The 22,446-nt window shown below is 43.0% G+C and overlaps 1 protein-coding gene across 3 annotated transcripts in view; it reads right to left on the bottom strand.

The window, feature by feature from the left end:
* LOC117367481 (carboxyl-terminal PDZ ligand of neuronal nitric oxide synthase protein-like) overlaps positions 1–21,737 on the bottom strand; it is a 153,895-nt gene extending 132,158 nt beyond the window's left edge. Inside the window, exons 1-2 of one of the 3 annotated variants that reach the window (XM_033960050.1) lie at positions 21,368–21,737; positions 4,803–4,874 (exon numbers count right to left, since the gene is read on the bottom strand). In XM_033960050.1, coding sequence (XP_033815941.1) covers positions 4,803–4,874; positions 21,368–21,433 — 138 coding nt within the window. In that variant the 5' untranslated portion in view covers positions 21,434–21,737. The remainder of the gene's footprint in view (positions 1–4,802; positions 4,875–21,367) is intronic. The other 2 variants (XM_033960048.1, XM_033960049.1) reach the window with 2 other exon arrangements.
* Positions 21,738–22,446: the final 709 nt, after the last annotated feature.

The raw sequence follows: 22,446 nt of genomic DNA, 5'->3' as shown, positions 1-22,446 counted from the left end.
AAACTATTCCACACATCTAACATCCTTTCTTTAAAAAAAAAAAAAAAAAAAAAGTACATCCTGTGATTACTCCTGAGGCTATAATAAATGAGTCAGCCTAGAAATCCAATTTGTAAAAACATGCCAGCTACGTCAAAATACTTTGGGTCAAAGGAGCTATGCACTTACTCACATTAAATGCCATCTGCCATTTTGATGCCCAGTATCACAAGGTTGCTGCAGGAACTCACAGCAGCCATTATTATTTATTTATTTATTTTTTACTATGGAGACAGCACAGGCAGGAGCATAGAAGAACCGCTAGACCACTAGGAATGTAAGATAGGCCTGCGTGGGAACTGAGAGGGGGGCAGGTTGTTTGCAGAGCTGGCATAAAGAGCACGGTGGGGAAGGGAGAGAGGGATTGGTTGCTCCAGCTTCCCACATCACTAGACCACCAGGGCAGTAAGGACTGGGACTGCAGAGGGAGTAGGCTGGCTGGCTGCAGAACTAGCAGGCAGAGTTCCTCAAGGAAGGGAGGGATTGCTTCTGCCCCGGTACATCATACTTGAATATAAACCATTGGTTTATAGTCAAGTTAAAATTATTCCCCTTAAAAAAAAAAGGAGGGGGGGAACGTTCTCTTGGTTTTCATTCAGATGGGTTTATATTAGAGTATATGGTAATAGACATTTTTTTTTCCTGTTTATCCACTTACACAGTGTAAGAACATAAACATAAGAAGTTGCCCCTGCTGAGTCAGACCAGAGGTCCATCTTGCTCAGCGGTCCGCTCCCGCGGCGGCCCATCAAGCCTAGTGCCTGAACAGTGGTCCCTGATTAATTTTGTAACTTATCTCTAATCCCATCCCTATAATCTACCTCTACTCTTATCTGTACCCCTCAATCCCTTTGTCTTCCAAGTACCTATCCAAAGCTTCTTTGAACCCCTGTAGCATGCTCCTGTTTATCACATCCTCTGGTAGCGCGTTCCATGTATCCACCACCCTCTGTGTGAAAAAGAACTTCCTGGCGTTTGTTCTAAACCTCTCCCCTTTCAATTTCTCTGAGTGCCCCCTTGTACTTATTGATCCCCTTAATTTGAAAAATCTGTCCCTGTCTATTTTTTCTATGCCCTTCATGATCTTGAAGGTTTCTATCATGTCTCCTCTAAGTCTCCACTTTTCCAGGGAGAAAAGCCCTAGCTTTTTCAGTCTGTCAGTATATGAGAGGTCATCCATGCCCTTTATTAGCTTAGTTGCTCTTCTTTGGACTCTCTCAAGTACCTCCATGTCCTTCTTGAGGTACGGTGACCAGAATTGAACACAGTACTCCAGGTGCGGGCGCACTATAGCACGATACAGTGGCAGGATGACTTCCTTTGTCCTGGTCGTGATACCCTTCTTAATGATTCCCAACATTCTGTTTGCTTTCCAAGAGGCCGTGGCACTCTGCGCCGACGCCTTCAATGTTGTGTCTACCATTACTCCCAGGTCTCTTTCAAGGTCGCTCACCCCTAGCGCTGATCCCCCCATTTTGTAAGTGAACATCGTTTTTTTTTTCCCTATATGCATGACCTTGCATTTCCCTATGTTGAAACTCATTTGCCACTTTTTGGCCCATTTTTCCAGTGTTGTCAGATCTTTTTGGAGATCTTCGCAGTCCTCCATGTTATTGACCTTGTGATATAGTTTGGTGTCATCCGCAAATTTAATATTTTGTTCCTGCCTCCAGGTCGTTTATGAATATATTGAATAGGAGCGGTCCCAGCACCGACCCCTGTAGGTTCTCTTATACACACCCATGTCTGAAAAACAATCCAATTATCTTCCTAGATTTAGAAATACAGGCAACAATCTCTGGGAAGGTTGTACAAAAAAAAAAAACCAGATAAAAAAATGGAAGGTTCTATTTGTGATTCATAAAAACAGTTGTACAGAAAATGGTCTCTTTTTATACTCTTAATAAAAAGATTTAAATATAAAATCATAAGTGTGAAGCTTCTGCAAATGAAGATAGTCTGTGGAGATGGGGATAAATTTTGTCTCCGTGTAATTTTCAAAGTATGCTTCAAACAACTAAAACCACCAATACAACTTATCCTAGAAAGAAAACTCCTCATGTAGGATAAAACATATATTCATTCAATCCATGACGTTTTAAAATAGCCAAAATAAGACAGTAAATTTTTCTTAAAGACAGGGAGGTAAAATATTTCAGGTCAAGTCCCTGAAGACTAGAATACAAGCAAAAATGACCCCAAGTTAGGAAAATAAGGCATAAGACAAACATTTTGGAGACAGTAAACCATAAATAGCATATTGGTTGTGTTACCTATGATACAGAAAGGAAATGTGGCCCAAGTCAGAAGCAAGGTTATCAAATTTCAAGTTTATTTAAAATTTGTTATTGCACCTATCAAATTTCTAGGCGGAGAACATTTAAAAGTCAGGGGACAGACATACTCAAATGACACATTTTAATGTACAGGAACAGGTAGGGATAAGGGGAAGAACTCCATTTTTAGCTAGAACATAATAAAGTTTGGATAGGAGGGGGGTCCATCTGTTTTAGAATTGGAATTGTACAAGTTATACATCATATGCATCTTGAAAAAGGAAAGTCTTAAAATGATCTAATAATGTCTCTTCTCTAATATGGATAGGTAAGGAATTCCAAAGATGAGGCGCTGTTACTGAGAAAATTGATGAACAAGTTGTATCATAATTTATGTGACAAAGATGGACTTCCCAGCATTCTTGTATTTGATTGGAGGGCTCTTGTAGGTGTATATGGTATAATGAGCCTGTTGATGAATTTGAGGGCATTGGTCATTTTGGTCTTAAATACCAAAAGCAATACAAGGTACTACCCAAAAGTTCAGGAAATGTGAACAGCATGCACGAACTGGATATAGTACGCCCTTCCACCGCTAGAGGTACCTGGAAATATGCTTTGTGAATCAGTGTGCCACTTCTGTGCAATTTTGTAAGGTTGAGTTTTAGTGACTCGGCGGATTTCAATATGACAGATTTTACTGAGCAAAGAATCTGCATCAAATTTTGCTTCAAACTTTAAAAAAACCGCTGCAGAAACCCATCGTATGCTCCAGGAAGCCTTTGGAAACAATACCATCTGCCAAAGCAAAAAGCAAAACCTTTCTTTGGTACAAACGGTTCAAGGACGGACGAACAAACATCTGTCCACAACGATGACCGTCCCGGACGACCGTCAACAAGCACAACACTGGAAACCATAGCAAAGGTTCATGAGACTATCCTTGCAGATCATAGGCAAACTATCCATGATGTTTGTGAGATAGTAAGACAGTTATACGGGACAGTTCAACGAATTTTGTCGGACAAATTTGAACATGAGACACATTTCTGCAAAATTTGTGCCAAGACTGCTAACCGGTGAACAGAAGGCCGCTCACACATCACTTTTGGGTAGCACCTCGTATTTTATACATAATTCTGTGCAATATTGGAAGCCAATGGGCGTTCAATAGCAAAGGCATAACATGATCAAATTTCTTGGCTTTTGATATGTTTGATAGAAGTATTTTGGACGATTTAGAGATATGCTAGCTCTTTCTGGGTAATCCCTCTATACAATGCATTACAGTAATCTAATTCATAGATTACAAAAGAATGTATAAGGATATTAAGCAAAGGGGGTTCTAGGAAGTGAGAGAGTGAGCAGATCATTCGTAATCTGTAAAAACACTTTTGCACTATGTAATTGATCTGCTGATAATTTAATTTGCTGTCCAGAATGACCACAAGCAATTTGATGGTTTTCATGTTTTGGAGGAAACTAGATTTAATGGTAAGGGGAGCTGCTAAGGAGTCATTTTCCTTACATGGGAATAGCATTGTTTTTGTTTTGGTTACATTAAGTTATAACATAGTGCTATTCAACTATTCACTTTTTTTTTTTTTTTTTTCAATTTTCTGGTTAATGTATGGGGCTCACTATAAAAGACAAAGAACAGAAAGTTCTAAAGAACATAATAGCCTTACTGAGTCAGACCAATGGTCCATCAAGCCCAGTAGCCTGTTTTCACGGTAGCCAATCCAGGTCACTAGTACCAGGCTATAACCCAAGGAGTAGCAATATTCCATGCTACCGATCCAGGGCAAGTAATGGCTTCCCCCATGTCTATCAATAACAGACTATGGACTTTTCCTCCAGGAAATTGTCTAATACTTTCTTAAAAGCAGCTACGTTATCCACTCTTACCACAACCTCAGGTAATGCGTTCCAGAGTATAACTATTCTCTGAGTGAAAAAAATATTTCCTCCTATTGGTTTTAAAAGTATTTCCCTGTAACTTCATAGTGTCTCCTAGTCTTTGTAATTTATGACGGCGTGAAAAATCGATCCACTTGTACCCGTTCTACTCCACTCAGGATTTTGTAGACTTCAAATCATATCTTCCCTCAGCCATCTCTTTTCCAAGCTGAAGAGCCCTAATCTTGTTAGTCTTTCCTCATACAAGAGGAGTTCCATCCCCTTTATCATCTTGGTCGCTCTTCTTTGAACCTTTTCTAGTGCTGCTATATCTTTTGTCACCATTCATGAACACATTGGAATGAAGTCAATTCAACCCCACTTATAACAAGAGGAGCCACTTTATCATAGGACTAAGACATACTAGATATGTAGAAATCAGATACTCTGCAGATGGAAAAAAAACTCACTAAAAAAAAAAAAAAAAACCCCAACAACTCACCATCTCATCTTCATATAAAAAAGTGTGCTCTCTTCAAATGTCACACTATATTAACACATATAATAAAAGGAGAAAAAAGTCCTTACCCTAATCCTCCTCATGGCTTCCACAATCTCCACACGACTGTTTGGCCTTGGAACATCCAAACTGCCAATGTACTTTGGAAAAGGGAGTGGAGAGAAAGAGAAGAAAAAAGCAGACTTTAGTAAAATACAATTGACTGGATTCTGCTAGGTACATGTTTTATATAAGCCTGGGGCTTTACCATTCTTCAATCCCCCAATCACCCCCAAGACCTCAGAGAGTTGTATGGGTTCCCTTAAGTACTCCTGGTCCTGCACTGATAGCTGGGGTATCTGCAGCGAATCCAGAAATCCAGCCTGTGCTCCTACATCTGGGGGTCCCGGTTGTCCATACAGCCCCGAATAAAAATGCAGAAATTCACGGTGGATAGCAGAGTCTGTGACGCGTAGGTCACCCCCCACTTCCCCTTTAATACTAGTAATAGTGGCCCTAGCTTGTTTAATACGGATATATCTGGCTAATTGAGCGCTTGCCTTATTGCTATGTTCATAAATGTTAAGGCAAAATCTCTCACGTATACGCTCCGTATCCTCCACCTGAAGCTGATATATTTCATCCCTGACTCTTTGCAGTTGGGTCAGAGTCCGGGGATCTCTCGTATTCTGGTGAGACAACTCCAACTGGGACAGACTCGTTCTCAGGTTAAGATAGGTCCGGGCTCTTTGTTTTTTAAATCTAGCCCCCCATTTGATAAGTTCTCCTCGAACTACAACTTTCATGGCATCCCACAAAATAGCATCTGATACCTCCCCCGTGTCATTCAGATGTAAATAGTCTTTCATTGTATTTTCCACCGCAGAAACCACCAGTGGGGAACTCAGCAGGGATTCGTTAAGCCTCCAATACGAACAACCCCCCAGGTCCAACATGCCTGTGCAAGACAACCACACCGGTGCATGGTCCGATACATGCATCGGTTCAATGTTTGCTGCTTGTAATCCCCCTGCCTGATTCCTATGAATCCACACCCCATCTATTCTAGTGTACGTATTCTGTGCGTGGGAATAAAAGGTATATGATCTCTGAGCCCCATGGAGTAGACGCCATCCATCTACGAGGCCAAGGGATCCCATCAGGTCTCGAAATGCTGCAGCTGATTTTCTCGTGGCTCTACGCCCTCCCCCTGAGTGATCTACCACAGGGTCTGGAGGTATACTGAAGTCTCCTCCCAAGTATACCGCCCCTTGTGTAAAAGAGTTCAATGCCCCTTTCATATTGCGATAGAACACATCTTGGTTCACGTTAGGGCCATAGATGTTAATAATAGTCACAGGGCGGCCCTGGAGCACGCCCTTTACTGCTAAGCACCTGCCCTCTCTATCCCTATAGACTTGTTCCACTTGTAAGCCCAGCCCCTTGCGTGCTAAAATGGCCAGTCCTCCAGCCCTTTTCGTGGCCCCTTCCCCCTGAAGGGTCCAGAGCATATCAAACTGTGGTCTTTGAAGCAAAGATACATCCCTAGGTCTCAAATGTGTTTCCTGCAATAGGCAAATGTCCCACTTCATACGACTTAGGTCTCGAAAAACTATACTCCTTTTGCCCGGGCTGTTAAGCCCATTTACATTCCAGGAGCCTACAATCAATTCTGGATCCTTTCCTATTAACCTCCCAATATCCGCCCTCTGCTGCCCGCTAGTCCCCTTACCACCAATCCCCTCCCTTCCCCCTTCCCCCCTCCTATTAGCTGAGTCTCCAAGTTTCGAATCAGCCATATGAGGAAAATGAGTCACACCGAAAAGGCCCATAAATATCTCCATATATTGCATTCCTTTCCCATTCAACCTCCCCCCGCCCCCTACATACTCATGTTACCCCCACACAATCATTCACTTCAAGCAAACCTGTTAAGAGTAGTTATCCACCATTATTTGCACATATCCTTAGCACATAATCTGAATAACATCCCTTTCATAGTAATTAAGCATAGAATCAGCAGCCAACAAAATAACATAGGCAATAGCAGCTACATTCCTAATCTATATGAAAGTACAGTCCCTCTGGGGGACCTGATCAGGTAACCTATCAACAATAGTACCCCTTCTCAATCAAAACCCCCTCTCCAACCCATAAATGTAATCACCCAACTTGTGTTGCACAGAAACAGGATCAATAGACCAGTGCAAGAACTCTTCCATAATGAATAAGCAAATAATTTGCAACCAGCATAAGAACCAGAGCGTTGTCAGCTGCTGTCCATATTTGTAAAGTTCAGAGTTTCCTCCCAGGGTCCGAATCAGGTAGCTGAAGTAGATGGTAGGTTGACCACATTAGGCCGCCTGGATACATCCACTCCATTTTCAGTCGCCGTTCCTGGTGTGGCCCGATCTGGACAGTCATGTGGCAGTCGACATCCAAGGTCCTTTAACGCTATCCAAGCATCAGCCACAGAGTCCACCTTCCGATGAGCCCCACTGACAGTGAAATGTAGTCCAAAGGGGAAAAGCCATCTGTAGCGATAGCCCTCAGCCCGCAGTGTTTGAGTAACTTCCCTAAAGGATCTGCGTTTCTGGAGTGTCGCAAGGGCCAAATCCTGATAGACCCCCACACGCAGTCCCTGCCACACAAAGTCCGGACGATGTCTTGCAGCCTGCAAAACTTTTTCCTTCAATTGAAATTCACCAAAACAGGCTACAATGTCGCGATTACCCGAACCTTTCACCTGGCCAAGGCTTCGATGAGCCCTCGGTAAGTCAATCATCAATGGTGCCATCTGAGAATCATCAGCTAGCAAAGCTTTACAAAAGTCCGACACCACTTCCCTGGCATCTTTGTAGCGTTCCAGGTCTGGTATCCCCTTAAATCGTAAGTTATTTCGCCTAGATCGATTCTCTAAGTCTTCAACCTGACGTTTTAATTCTTCCAGATGTACTGTTACAGAATCTAAATTAACGGATCGTTCCTCTGTTAAAACCTCCACGTGGCTCAAGCGCTCCTCAGCGGTTAGAACTCTGCCGCTGAGCTCACCTACTTCCGCTCTTAGCTCCCCCAGCGCAGTCTTCACGTCGGTTCTCAGCCCCACCATTTCAGCTTTTAATTCTGTGAACCACATCTCGATTTTACCTTCTATAGGTCGATCATCTGGCAAGAGGCCTGGCCGAGAAGGCGCAGTTGAAGAGGACGCGATCGGCTCCGCCATTTTGTGTTGCACCGTCGGGGAGCCTGGAGCGTGCGAGCGGGTTTTTACGCTCGTTACGCCGGTAAAATGGAATTTCTCCAATTTTTTCCGGCTCGCCATACACTCAGCAAGCCCAGACTTCGAAAGAATAGTTCCCAATCCGCCGCTGGAAGCAATTATAAATCTTTCAATCTCGAGCCCCGGCAGAGCTCAAGGTTTAAGCGGCCATATTCTGTGATGACGTCACTTCCTCCTCCCTAGTATATAGTGTTATTAACAAATATAAACATTTTATTTTTATATAAACTAAAACAAAAGGCAAAGAACCAACACAGACAAACAAGTTGTAAAGAAAAAGCAATAAGAGATCAACTGAGGTCTAATGCACTGCAAAAGGAAGCAGAGTGGACAAAGATAAGATGGGCCTTATACTTCGTAGTTACAGACCTCAAATATGAGGGCAGATAACAGTGGTAGAAATAGGAAGTAAGTTAAGTTCCCTATATGATAACATTTTAGTTACTTAACGTTGTTTAGGAAAAGGAAAAAAAAAATGAATAAGGTCAGGAACACATTCTGTATAGTATCTGTCTGATAAAGTCATATTACACTTGTTTACAGGCAGCCCCCGGGTTAAGAACGAGTTCTGTTTTTTAAACCGTTCTTAAGTTAAATTTGTATGCAACGCGGATCCTGTACAGTATACAATTTATAAAAAACACTTGAAAAAAAAAAGTCCTCAAAATAAAGTACTATAGCTTAAATAGAAAAAAATATATATATAGAAGGTTTACACTTATTTTTGTTCTTCATCAGTCCCACTGATTCCTCTCCAACACCACATCCAACATTCTCCCTCTCATCTCTCTGTTCCCCATGCATCTGTACCTCATGCCTCTCCCACCACGTCAAATATTTTTCTCCCTCCCTATGCCCAACAATTCACCTGCTTTCTTCATTTCTCCATGTGCACCATCTCTCTTTCCCTCTCACTCCACCCATGCCCAACAATTCTCCCTTTCTATTCCCTCCTCACCTCAGCATCTTTCCCTCACTTCCTCCATATTTCCACCCTATGTCCCAAGTTCATGCTCCCCTCCCTCTTTTTTTCCATCCATTGTCCAAAGTTTGTGCCCCCTCCCTTCCTTCCTTATCTCAACGCCAACCTTCTCCTCCCTTCCCTGTCCCAATGCGACGCTCCTCCTACCTTCCCTGTCCCAATGCGACCCTCCTCCTCTCTTCCCTGTCCCAACGTGCCCCTCCTCCCGCGAGTGTTTACCTCCTCTGGCAGGCTCCCTCCTTCCAGCCAAACATCTCTTGGCAAAGCCGCAAGTGACGGCTCCTGCACACTGTCCCCTGATCTTTGCAAAGTCAGAGGGCAGGCTTCCGGGTCAGCGGACCACGTGCATGAGCCACTGATCACGGCTTTGCCAAGAGAAGTGCAGCTGGGAGGAGGGAGCCTGCCAGATGAGGTAAACACCTGCGGGAGGCACGAATTTGGGATGCGGAATGGAAGGGGACAACGAAGGGCACGTTGGGACAAGGGAGGTAGGAGGAGGGTTGCCTTGGGATAGGAAGGCAGAGACAGTACCCCGGTTCATAAGTACGAGTTTGACATAAGTCGAGTGTTCTTAAACCGGGGACTGCCTGTATTCTGGGTCTCTAAACAGATTAAAAATTTATTCCTTTTAAGATTATGATTATTGTCTTACAACCACGATGCTCTAAGCTCTAATATACAGCTGACAAACTTTCAGTAACACCCCTCCACTGACTGCAGCTCCAAGATGGCAGGGGAAGCTGCAAATCATCTGAGTCAACACCTGCCACTCTCCCCTGATCACAGCTACAGCTGGGCAGAGGGAAGGAGAACAGCGACTAGCTACAGGATGGTTCGTTTGGGGTTTTTTGGGAGGAAATGCACAACACACACACACATTCACCAGCCTGATGGAAAATTTCCCCCATAAAAGGGGGAGGGGGCATTCCCTTTAGTGCATCACAAGGAGAGCTATTAGACTAGTATTCTAATGAGCTCCTTGTAATGCATTTGCATAGGGCTTTCAGTGCTGCTACAAGAATCAGCAGAAGTCACATAGAACCCTTTTGGGCATCCGAAACTATGCTTCCATGCCAGTAAGACTTCTTTAATGAGTCTTACTGGCACGGAAAGCTTTTGAGCATCAGGGCCTGACAACTAAAACAACTGAAAAATACACACCCTCCATTACCAATTTCTCCAAATCATCCAGGTTCCACTCATCTAGATCAGTGTCTCGCAAACTTTGCGAAGCCGCAGCACACTAAAACATGGTGGCCGTGGCTTGAGGGCATCCGGAAGCGTGCAGACGGCGACACGATCATGTCGCGTGTATGTGCGAGATCACATCACTGTCCGCACATGCGCGAATGCCCTCCAGACGGGGCCACGAGCTGCCAGTGGGGGGTGCTGGAAGGGAAGAGGCGTGGTGAGAAGGAGAGGGCACTGGCGCTGGCTGACTGCCTACAGAATGTGCCTCTTGCCGCAAGAGGCACGTCCTGTAGGCAGTCAGCCAGTGTGCCGGCCCTCTCCTCCTCCCCGGTGTCTCACGGCAATTTAGATTTAGCTTGTGCCCTGCCATTCATTTTAAGGTGAGTTTTATCCAAGTACAGTAGGTATTTCAAACATCTCTATATTACAGGCTAACAGAAAAAAAAGACAAAAAGCTATTACCAATTCACCTTCTGAACAATTTCCTCTAAATGGATACTGCAGCCACATGGCAACAGAGCTTTACTCCCAATAAATCAAATATTACATTCAGAAGGTAAATGCAGACCTATTTCTAATGAAACCTATCCCTAAAGCCCAACAGAACTGACCACAAGATCTTGCAGCAGCAATTACCCAGCTGTTATTCAAACTACTTGCATCCTAAGCCCATTCGATGAACAGCCTGTAGGAACTACATATTAAAAACGTCTTAGGCTATTCTAGCATATAATTAGGGAGTTATGAACACATGTGCATAGTGAAGGCCCTGGAAATGAAGCGTATATTAAAGACTCGATCTTTTTAGTGAACAGACCACCAAAGCATTAACATACCACATGGAAAAAGAAGTAGCGTGTAGAGCAGGGATCTCAAAGTCCCTCCTTGAGGGCCGCAATCCAGTTGGGTTTTCAGGATTTCCCCAATGAATATGCATTGAAAGCAGTGCATGCACATAGATCTCATGCATATTCATTGGGGAAATCCTGAAAACCCGACTGGATTGCGGCCTTCAAGGAGGGACTTTGAGACCCCTGGTGTAGAGGGTAATTCAAAAAGTAAAGGCAAAATACTTAAAAATGGCTTTTCCACATAGCCCCCCATGCAAGATGCCATATTTGTTATATTGTTCAACTAGCTGCTGCATTCCTGCAGAGAAGAAATTTTTCAGCTGCTCCCAAAGCCAGGTGAGCACCCCTTCCTTTACTTCATCATGCTTTATCTTTTGCTGTCCGGGTTGCAAGAATGCACCCATATCTCGTCGCCGGTGACAATTTACTCCAGAATACTTGTTATCTTCATCATACCATCTCGGGAGCTGATTTGTAACCTCCACACGCTGTTGCTTGTTCAGGATTTGTAAGCTGTTTGGGAACCTATCGTGCGCAGACTTTCCTGTATTCCAAGTCATCATGCATTATGGCAAATGTAGATCCATAGACGATAACCAAATTTACAGCCAATTGAGACACCATTATCCATCAGCCTTCTCTTATCAAGACATTTGCCCTGTCAAAGCGCTCTTGTATGCGCAATGTTGGTGGGGAACCAGAAAACCTTTGTCTGTTACACCTGTTCTTCCCACTTTAAACCTTTTTACCCACTCATAAACCTTTTGTTGATTCATGGTGCTAATATCCATACTGAATCAATATCAGATGGTGAATTTCCACAGGTTTCACTTCCTCTGCACAAAAATACACACTATTGCATGTTGTTCTTTGATGTTGCAATCTTGCAATGGAGCATCCATGTTTCTGACCGAGTGCTGCACTGTGAGTGGATGAACTATCCAAGACACAATGTACGAGTACATATATTGCATTTCGCTAGCTCCGTTATAGTTATACCATAAATTTAACAATATTTTTTATTCACCCTCGTATCTTGTTTATGAACTATGCACCTTCTATGCATACCATATATCCATTTGCTGTCCCTGACATTTTTACACTCCTGCGTCACTTGAGGGCAAGGCAGTAAAATCGAATAAGAAATAGAAACATGGATCATAATGGCAAATATGGACTGTCTACCCAAAGTAGTAAAATAAAAGCAAAATACTTGGTACAAGGTTTAAAAAAATAAATAAAATAAACAATTACATAAATACTTAATTAAACAAACACCCTGCTATATTAAGCAATGAAAGCAAGTCACCATCTCTTTTTCAAAAAGAAGCATCATGTACATTTAACTTGGTAGATCATGAGACACTAATGGACATTTAAATTATTATGGAATAGTTGAAGTATGCAGGTGGTTTAGGGGTTTGTTTGTTTTTTGTAAATCATTTTTTATTGGCAAACAAGATGCAGGCAGCCATACAGAACAGCATAGAGAAAGAACTGTTTGCCAAATCTGAAAAAGCCATATACAAAGGTAAAATTCAAATAAGAGGACGGCCAGTAAAGCATACAATAATGTGGAGGACATAGAAACATAGAACATGATGGCAGAAAAGGGCCATGGCCCATCTAGTCTGCCCACACTAATGGCCCACCCCCTAACTACCTCCATGAAGAGATTACACATGCCAATCCCATCTTTTCTTAAAATCTGGCACGCAGCTGGCCTCAATTACCTGTTGTGGAAGATTATTCCAGCGATCAACCACCCTTTCGGTGAATAAATATATCGCCATGATATTTCCCACTCCTGATTTTCAACGGATACCCTCTTGTTGCCGTGGGTCCTTTAAGGAAAAAGAGATCCTCTTCCACCTCGATACGGCCTGTGACATATTTGAACGTCTCAATCATGTCTCCCCTCTCTCTGCGTTCCTCGAGTGAGTACAGCTGCAACTTACCCAGTCGTTCCTCATACAGGTGATCCTTGAGTCCTGGGACTATCCTGGTGGCCATTCGCTGAACCGACTCAACTCTCAGCACAACCCATAAAACAGCATGGCTGGAAAGATGCATCCTGCACACCCACAAGTTTCCATTTTCCAACTCAAACATTATACACAAAACCCAATCAACCCCACCCCCACCCTGATGCTACCGAGTATAAGGAGTCAAAGTAACGCCATAGTAACAGATCCTATCAAGTTAAAATGGACGGTGGCATCTCCATTTTACCCACAAATCAAATGGCGCAGGGTTTGCCTATTTTCCTCATTTTGTTTAATGTTTTGATGGCTTCATTAAAGTTTGAGCTTTCATGCTAAGAGCATGCAGATATGACCATTTCTATTCTTTTCATTAATGATTTTTTTTTAATTTGCTTTTCAAGATACAGAAAAAGAAAACACAAGCAGAAAAAGGAAAACAATCTTCTCAAATATTAACAAAGTGAAAACTTAGGGCCCTTTTTACAAAGCCACAGTAGCGATTCCCAGAGCAGCAAATGTGATACAGCCCATTCAGTTCCTATGGGCTAAGTCGCATTTGCTGCCCTGGGACTCACTACTGCAGCTTTGTAAAAAGGGACCCTTAATGCTATATCAAATCACTATACAGTGAGGAGATCCATTAAAAAAAACAAAAAACCCAACAACCCTGAAGTTAGGGTAATCTATCTAAGTAAAACATATAAAGCATTATAAAAGAGAAGCAAATACAGTCCCTGAGTTACAGATGCTCAGCTTAAGTACAACTCGTACTTACATACGCGGTTGCGGTTTCATTTCATTTCACTGAGCAGCATTTCCAGTGGCATAGACTCCCACACTTCTCCTATAGCAAATTCAGGAATGATGCATGGCTTCATTAAGAACAGTGTGTGGTTTTGCATGCTGTACCTTAAGAGGGAACACTGGTAGGGACAGTTGGCCCTTTTGGTAGCTGGGATCAAAGCTAAGAAGCAAGAATCTTAAAATCTACAATTTTTTGAGTTATTTATAAATCTGACTTAAGAACAGCTTGAAAAACATAACTCGTCCTTAACCCAGGGAATGCCTGTATACCTAAACTTTTAAATAGAATATTTTCCCTGGTAGAATAGTCAAGACAAGTTGGAAAAACTCATATATAACTTCTATATAAATATGTAGTGAAAAGGTGTATCCTCAGTGTGACTGTGAAAGCTAAGAGAACAATGGTCATAATTGAATTGCCAGGCTTAAAGGTATAGGGCTATCACAAGCTACGACTCATACAATTATAGGCATACATCGTGTGTGATATAAATCAAACAATGAACTAAACTTTTAAATAAAGTGTTCTTTTTTCCAAAATTTTTATAATAATTTGTTTCCAACTTCTCAAGGTCATATGCTCAAAGTCAGTTAGATGTTTTACTTATCTCAAAACGCTTTCCCATTCTCCATTCGCCTTCAATTCTCAATATTTCTTTAATTGGCATTGCCATGAGATTTCCATAGGTGTAATATTTCCTCCCGTTTTGCCGACATTCAAGGTGCTAATGTCCATACTGAGCAAGCGCCAGGCACAGTCCCTACCTCCCTTTACTGGAAGTTCTCCAAACAAATAGCATGCATATAATTTGCATGCTATTGTGCTGAGAAATCACCAGTAAAACAAAAATCACTCCCACTATGATATTTTTTTTTTTTACCATGGCGTCGGAGCTTAGAGATTCTGGCGCTCACAAACAAAAGAGGCAATGATCAAATCTTGCTTTCTTAAGTATCAGCCTAGCACAGGGGTAGGGAACTCCAGTCCTCGAGAGCCGTATTCCATTCGGGTTTTCAGGATTTTCCCCAATGAATATGCATGAGATCTATTTGCACTGCTTTCAATGGATATTCATTGGAAAAATCCTGAAAACCCGACTGGAATACGGCTCTCGAGGACCGGAGTTCCCTACCCCTGGCCTAGCAGCAGTGTTTTGAATCAAACAAACCTCCTCTTCTACAAAGATGCGCTAGTGGCTGCCACACGGCAACAGCCCCGAAGCCCTTTAAATCTCTGTGGGCTTCGGGGCTGTTGCTGCGCGGCAGCCACTGGCATGGCTTTGTAGAAGAGGGGATAAGTTTCCTCTTAAGGTGAAACAATAGAATACAAAGAATTACAGTTAATCCACCTATGATAGAATGGTAGATTGAATTAATTCTAAAATGTGAACCAAATAACAACAAATTAAGAATCTAAGAATTGCCATACTGTGTCAGACCGAAAGACCAACAAACCCAATATTCTATTTTCAACAGTGGCCAACCAAGGTCCCAAGTACCTAGCTAGATCCCAAGTAGTAAAACAGATTTTATGCTGCTTATCCTAAGAATAAGCCATCTCAATAATGGTCTATGGACTTCTCTTTTAGGAAATTATCCAAACCTTTTTTTAAAACCCTGTAAGCTAACAAGATTTCACCACATTCTCTGGCAACAGATTCCAGAGTTTGATTACATGTTGTATGAAGAAATATTTTCTCCGGTTTGTTTTAAATCTACTACATCACATGCCCCCTAGTCCTAGGGGTCCTTTTATCAAGCTGCGGTAGGGGTTTAATGCGCGTAATACCGCACGTTAAACCACCTGCTGCGCTAACTGCTAATGCCTGCATTGAGCAGGCGTTAGAATTTTAGCCAGCCATGGGGGTTAGCACGTGATGAAATGTCCGAGCGCTAACCCCGCTAGCACAGCTTGATAAAAGGACCCCATAGTATTTTTGGAAATAGTAAGCAAGCAATTCACATCTACCCTTTCCACTCCTCTCAGTATTTGATAGAGCTCAGGGGTGATATGATAGAGGTATCTCTTCTCCAAGCAGAAGAACTCCATCTGCTTTAGCCTTTCCTCATAGGGAAGTCGTCCCATCCCTTTTATCATTTTCATCGCCCTTCTCTGTACCTTTTTTTAATTCCGCTATATCTTTTTTGAGATATGGTGACTAGAATTGCACACAGTAATTGAGGTACAGCCGTACCATAGAGAGAAACAAGGGCATTATAATATTTTCATCTTTGTTATCCGTTCCTTTCCTGATAGAAATATTAGGAATTACAGTGGTACCTTGGATTACGAGCATAGTCCGTTCCAGGAGCATGCTCGTAATCCAAAATGCTCGTTTATCAAAGCGAGTTTCCCCATAGGAAATAATGGAAACTTGCTTTGATGTGTCCCCCCCCCCCCGAGAACCGGCATTGCTCCCCTCGAAGGCCCCCCCCTGCGATCAGGCACCCCTCCTACAATCCGGCACCCCTCCCCGCCACGATCCGACACCCCCCCCGACACGATTGGGCACCCCCCCCGCCACGATCCGACATCCCCCCCCGACACAATTGGGCACCCCCCCCCGCCGCTTCTTACCCTCATCTGGGCACTGTTGAAGATCGGCCTACTCGTCTGCTGGGCCTTGAGCATCTGAGCATGCTCAAGGCCCAGCAGACGAGTAGGCCGATCTTCAAGAGTGCCCAGATGAGGGTAAGAAGCGGCAGGGGGGTGCCCAATTGTCGGGGGGCGGTCGGATCGTGGCGGGGGGGGTGCCCAATCGTGGCGGGGGGGTCAGATCGTGGCGGGGGGTGCCGGTTCGAGGCAGGGGGGTGCCGGTTCGAGGCGGGGGGGTGCTCATAAATCGAGCCATGCTTGGTTTCTGAGGCACCGATTTTGCAAATGTTTTGCTCGTCTTGCAAAACACTCACAAACCGGTGCACTCGTAAACCGAGGTACCACTGTATTTGCTTTCTTAGCCGTTGCCGCACATTGAGCTGAGGGTTTCAACGTATCCTCAACGATGACACCTCGACCCTTTTCCTGGGCGGTGACTTCTAATGTGGAACCTTGAATCACATAACTATTGCTTGGGTTCCTCTTTCCCACATATATCATTTTGCACCTGCTCACATTAAACGTCATCTACCATTTGATGCCCAGTCTCATAAGGTCCTCTTGCAAATTTTCACAATCCTCTTGCAATTTAACAACTTTGAGTCATCAGCAAACGTAATTATCTCACTAGTTATTCCCATCTCTAGATCATTGATAAATGTTAAAAAGTTGCATCCCAGCACAGACCCATGGGGAACCCCACTTGACTAAATCTATGTTGGCTTTCTCTCATTAATCCATGCTTATGTTCTGTCATTTTATTCTTTATATAGTCTCTATTATTTTGTCCAGCACCAATGTCAGACCCACCAGTCTATAATTTCCCAGATCACCTCTGGAACCCTTTTTAAAAATTGGTGTCACGTTGGCCACCCCTCCAGTCTTCTGGTACTATACTGGATTTTAAAGAAAAAAAATTACAAAATTACCAATAGCTCTGCAAGTTCATTTTTCAATTTTATCAGCACTCTGGGACGTATACCAACCAGTCCAGACAATTTGCTACTCTTCAATTTGTCAAATTGACCCATTACATCTTCCAGTGTTACAGTACAGAAATTTGTTTGAGTTTCTCTGGTTCATCAGAACTGAATACCATTTCTGGCACCGGTAACACCCCCACATCTTCCTCAGTGAAGACCGAAGCAATAATTAATTTAATCTCTCTACTATGGCCTAGATTTCCCTGGGAGCCCCTTTTACCCCTCAGCCATCTAGCGGTCCAACTGATTCTTTTCCTGGCTTCTTACTTTTAATATACCTAAAAAAGGTTTTTTTAGTGTGTGTTTTTGCTTTCAGCGCAATCTTCTTTTCAAGGTTTCTCTTTGTCTTCCTTATTAGCACCTTGCATTTGGATTTATCATTCTTTGTGCTGTTTACATTTATTTTCAGTCAGATCCTTCTTCCACTTTCTCAGCTCCAATAGCTTTCTTCACCTCACTCGTTAACCACACTGGTGCCATTTGTCTTTCTGCCTTCTTTATCAATACATGGGATATATCTATTCTGTATAGGTCGTAGGTGAGGCTGCACTTGGAGTATTGTGTTCAGTTTTGGAGGCCGTATCTAGTGAAGGACATAAAAAGACTTGAAGCGATCCAGAGGAAGGCAAAAAAAATGGTAAGGGGTTTGAACCAAAAGAAGTATGAGAAGAGACTGGGAGACCTAAATATGTATACTCTGGAGGAGAGGAGGGACAGGGGAGATACGATACAGACGTTTAAATACTTGAAAGGTATTAATATAGTACCAAATCTTTTCCAGAGAAAATGGTAAAACTAGAGGGCATAATTTGAGGTTGTGGAGAGGAAAACTCATGAGCAATGTTAGGAAATTCTTTTTTATGGAGAGGGTGGTAGATGCCTGGAATGCCCTCCCGAGGGAAGTGGTAGAGAGGAAAACAGAGATGGAATTTTAAAAAGTGTGGGATAAACATAGAGGATCTCTAATTAGAAAATGACAAATGTTAATTAAAAAGCTTAGGCCGGTACTGGAGAGACTTGCACGGTCTGTGTCCCATATGTGATGATTTGGTGTAGCACTGGGCTGGGGAGGGCACCGATGGGAACTCCACTAAGTTGGAATCATGAGGATGTTACTGGCCAGACTTTATGGTAGATATCTTGCAAACAGGATGGCTGGATAGGCTGGGGTGAGCTTGGATGGCAACTTCAGCATTTGGAACCTAGGACAATACCAGGTGGACTTTACAGTCTATGATCCAGAAATATCAAAGAAGAGACAAGTTAAATTAATCATGTATTTTTAATGGGTATAACTAATTGGCAGACTGGATGGACCATTCAGGTTTTTATCTGCCGTCATTTACTATATTACTATGTCTCCTTTTTTGAAGTCAAATGCTATTGTATTTCCTGTGTGAACTTATCAAACATAATTGCTTCAATTTATAGAAAGATCTATCAACAATAAGTATGGATCCTCAGGCTAATGCTAAAAAGGAATCTAATAGCACTCCCATTAGAAAATTTTGGCCCGGATTCTCTAAACCAGTGGTTCCCAACCCTATCCTGGAGGACCACCAGCCAGTTGGGTTTTCAGAATAGCCCTAATGAATATGCATGAGAGATATCTGCATATAATGGAGGTGACAGGCATACAAATCTGCCTCAAGCAAATTAATTAGGGCTAAACTGAAAACCTGACTGGCACCCAAGCTCAGTGAAAAATGCCATTTAAACATTTTCACTGATTTTCAAGGCACCGGAATCTTACCTCTGTAGGCACTTTATGGCACCTAACACCACTGTAGGCATGTCTAAACACCAAAAGTGGCATTAGGCAACATAAAGCGCCTATGGCGGCACGATTCACATCAAAGGTAGGTGCCAGAAATGTAGGCCTGGAAAACCCCGGCCTATATTTCTGGCGCCTACCTTTGCCAGAGGCACAACTCTCTAACCGGTGCCGCCATCACGTGATTAAAAGCGGCTGCCAACTGCGTGTCAAAGGTGGCCACCGACAATGGTGCCGATTTGAGAATCCGGACCTCTATTTTAAAACAAGAGCCAAGTAACTGATGCAGGAATACACGTCTGGTTCAGAATAAACCATAGTAATTTAATTATCTCTGTATTAAGACGGTACTCTGATGACCATTGTTTAACTTTTTCAATAGTTAGCTGTTGATTTACAGGACGCAGAAGAAGCAGCAGAAAAACAGCATCTGCATAAGAGTAGATTTTCTCACCCAAATCTAGAAGAATCGAATCCAATGAGTTCACGTAAATAAGAGGAGCTGCTGAAAAGTTCTCAGCCCAACCAAGAAGAAAAATTTAGACGCAATTTCACACTTTCCTCGGCACTCTTCATTTCGATGATATGAAATAAAAAGCATCAAGAAAAGTGTGGAATGACTTGTAAGTTTCATGGCTCCACATTCTCTTCTTGGTTGGCCTGAGAACTCTCATTGGCCCCTCATATTATGCAAAAGTGGAGAAACCAAGGACTCTTAAGGAACTCCACAAAGAGAGTCCAAAAGAGAGATGAAGCTTCATTTTTAATAACTTTATCATGCCTTATATTTAAAAAAAAAAAAAAAACAAACCAAACCTCAGATCTCAGTATGGTTCCTTGTGACCTTGGGCAAGCCACTTAACCTTCCACTGGTTCAGTTACAAAGTTAGATTGTAAACTCTCCAGGGACAGGCCTATTGTACCTTAATGTAACTCGTCTTGAGCTACAACTGAAAAAAAATGGTGTGAGCTAAATCCAAAAAGAGTGAATTTGTATTTTTTAGCTCTAGTGCTGAAGAGGCATAGAAGTTAAAGCTTTTATCTGTGCTGACCATCCTTAAGCAAAGCTGCAAAAAGAAATTCTGTGAAACTAGGCTGACAGCAATGCTTTACATCAGAACACACACAAATGAAAAAGGATATAAAGTCTACCACTTCTTCAGTGGAAATCTAAACAATAGTACAGTAACAATTTACAATGCATTCACACTAGATATTAGGCCATTGATTCAAAACACTGAATTCTAGATACAGAGAAAATAACTGTACTTTTCATGTGAAACACAAACCTACCCCAAGAGGCCTTCAGCCAGTCAGACTTTGGGGGATATCCACATTGAATATGCACTAGATAAATTTACATATAATCGAGGCAGTTCATGCAAGTCTAATTTATGCATATCCACTGAAAACCTAACTCACTGGGGATTCCTAAAACAAGCATAATAGTAATGAATTCAATGCTGAGCTTGAGAAAGTTAAGATTCTTTGCCTCATGATCTATGTTCTAGGTGTCTTTTTCACCTGGCTATCAAACTGTATAAATACCCACCATGGACCAAGCTCCAGGAATCCTGTGGAGGGGTTAGAGAAAGCCTGGGCCAGACGTACTAAAGCAGCTACTGTATTATCAACCTGTCCTGAGTGACCTCCAACTGGTCACGCTTTCATGATGTCCACAAAGAATATATATATATACACACACAAGACATATTTACATACATTGCATGAAAATCTTATCATTGTGGACATCCTTGTAAACGGACTAGCCAGGGGTTTTTCATGACCGATTTCTGAACCATTGTACTAATAGTGTCCCCTCCCATTTCCTGTCTGTGGAGAAAATGTTGAGCACATCCAGCTTAATCGTCCACCATCCCAAATGTTTATGTTTATTCAGGGCTTGATAAACGCTGCTTTTTTTCGATCAGTGACATACAGATTCTACTGTTATATTCCCCGAAAAGCAGCAACAGCACACATTCGTCCTGTGACTTCTCTTATAGTAGGGACAACAGAGGGGTTTTAAGTAAAATCCGGATCCTATGCCTTCCACCTTAAAAAAAAAACCCTCAAGAATTCCCTATTATATGGCCTTGAAAGTGACAAGTAGAGCACTTTTCTCAACAGAGCAATGACTTTTTGCATTCCATTTACGAGACGAAAAAGCACTGATCCCCGTTTTCCCTTGCATCCCACAGCACGTACCCACCTTCGCCTGGAAGCAGATGCCGTGCTGGAAAGCTTCTTCATTATGCAGCGGCAGCCGCGCATCTCCTCCGTCCTCCACCAGGTTGTACCGGTTCCTCACCGGCATGTCTGGTCTCCCCTCCCCTCTCAGCAGCACAGTCAGCGAAGCCCCAACCCCTCTCTTCTGCTGTTGCTGCTGCCACCACCGGCACCGGCGGCGAGGCTTGCAGGAAAGGACAGCCCCGGGCCGGCGGGCATGGTGCATCCGCTCCCCCCTCAGCCCTTTATCACAGCCAGACAGCACGGAGAACAGTAGATTTCCCGGGCAAAGAGGAACAAACAACCTCCCTCTCCGTTGATTTCTGGGGCGTGCTCCCAGATTACTACTCTACAGCCACAGCCGCAGCTCACCGGCCCGCGCTCATTGGTTAAAAGTTACCTCACGTGACTGGGGGGCGCGACTGGCGGCGGCGGTGGTGGAAAACAAGGGGAGGGAGTTGAGAGAGGGAAAAGATCGCGTGGAACATAAGCGCATGCGCGCAAGAAGAGCACCTGCCAATTGCCAAAGGGAGCGTCGGGAGTAGAGGAGACAGCTTGCTTCCGTTAGTCAAAAACCATTATCTTGGGAGAAACAAACTAAAGTATATTCCTGCTAAGCTTTTGTGTTCTCCTCAGGCGTTCTGTTATCTTCTGTCCCAAAAATGTACTGTGTGTATATATATTTGGATTTTAGCACATACTTTTCAGTAATAGTTCAAGGCGCCTTACATTCAAGTTAGTGTGCATTTCTCTGTTTATGGAGGGCTTACAATCTAAGGGTTAAGGGGCAATGGAAGTGGAGGAGTAGCCTAGTGGTTAGTGCAGCAGCTTTGTGACTGAGCAAGTCACCCATTGCCCCAGGTACAAAATAGTACCTGTATATAATATGTAACCCTCTTTGATTGTACAGAAAGGTGGTATATCAAGTCCCATTCTCTTCCTATAAAGAGTACCAAAGGTTAGGTATCAAAATGCAACACACTTAATGCGAATTCCCATTATAGCAGTGTCTCACACACTTTGCAAACCGCAGCACACTAAACTGGCGGCCGTGGTTC

This window comes from Geotrypetes seraphini, chromosome 10 (genome assembly GCF_902459505.1).
Source record: "Geotrypetes seraphini chromosome 10, aGeoSer1.1, whole genome shotgun sequence".
Classification (NCBI taxonomy): Eukaryota; Metazoa; Chordata; class Amphibia; order Gymnophiona; family Dermophiidae; genus Geotrypetes; species Geotrypetes seraphini.
The sequence above is the reverse complement of the archived record's forward strand: the minus strand, read 5'-3'. Positions and strand labels throughout refer to the sequence as shown.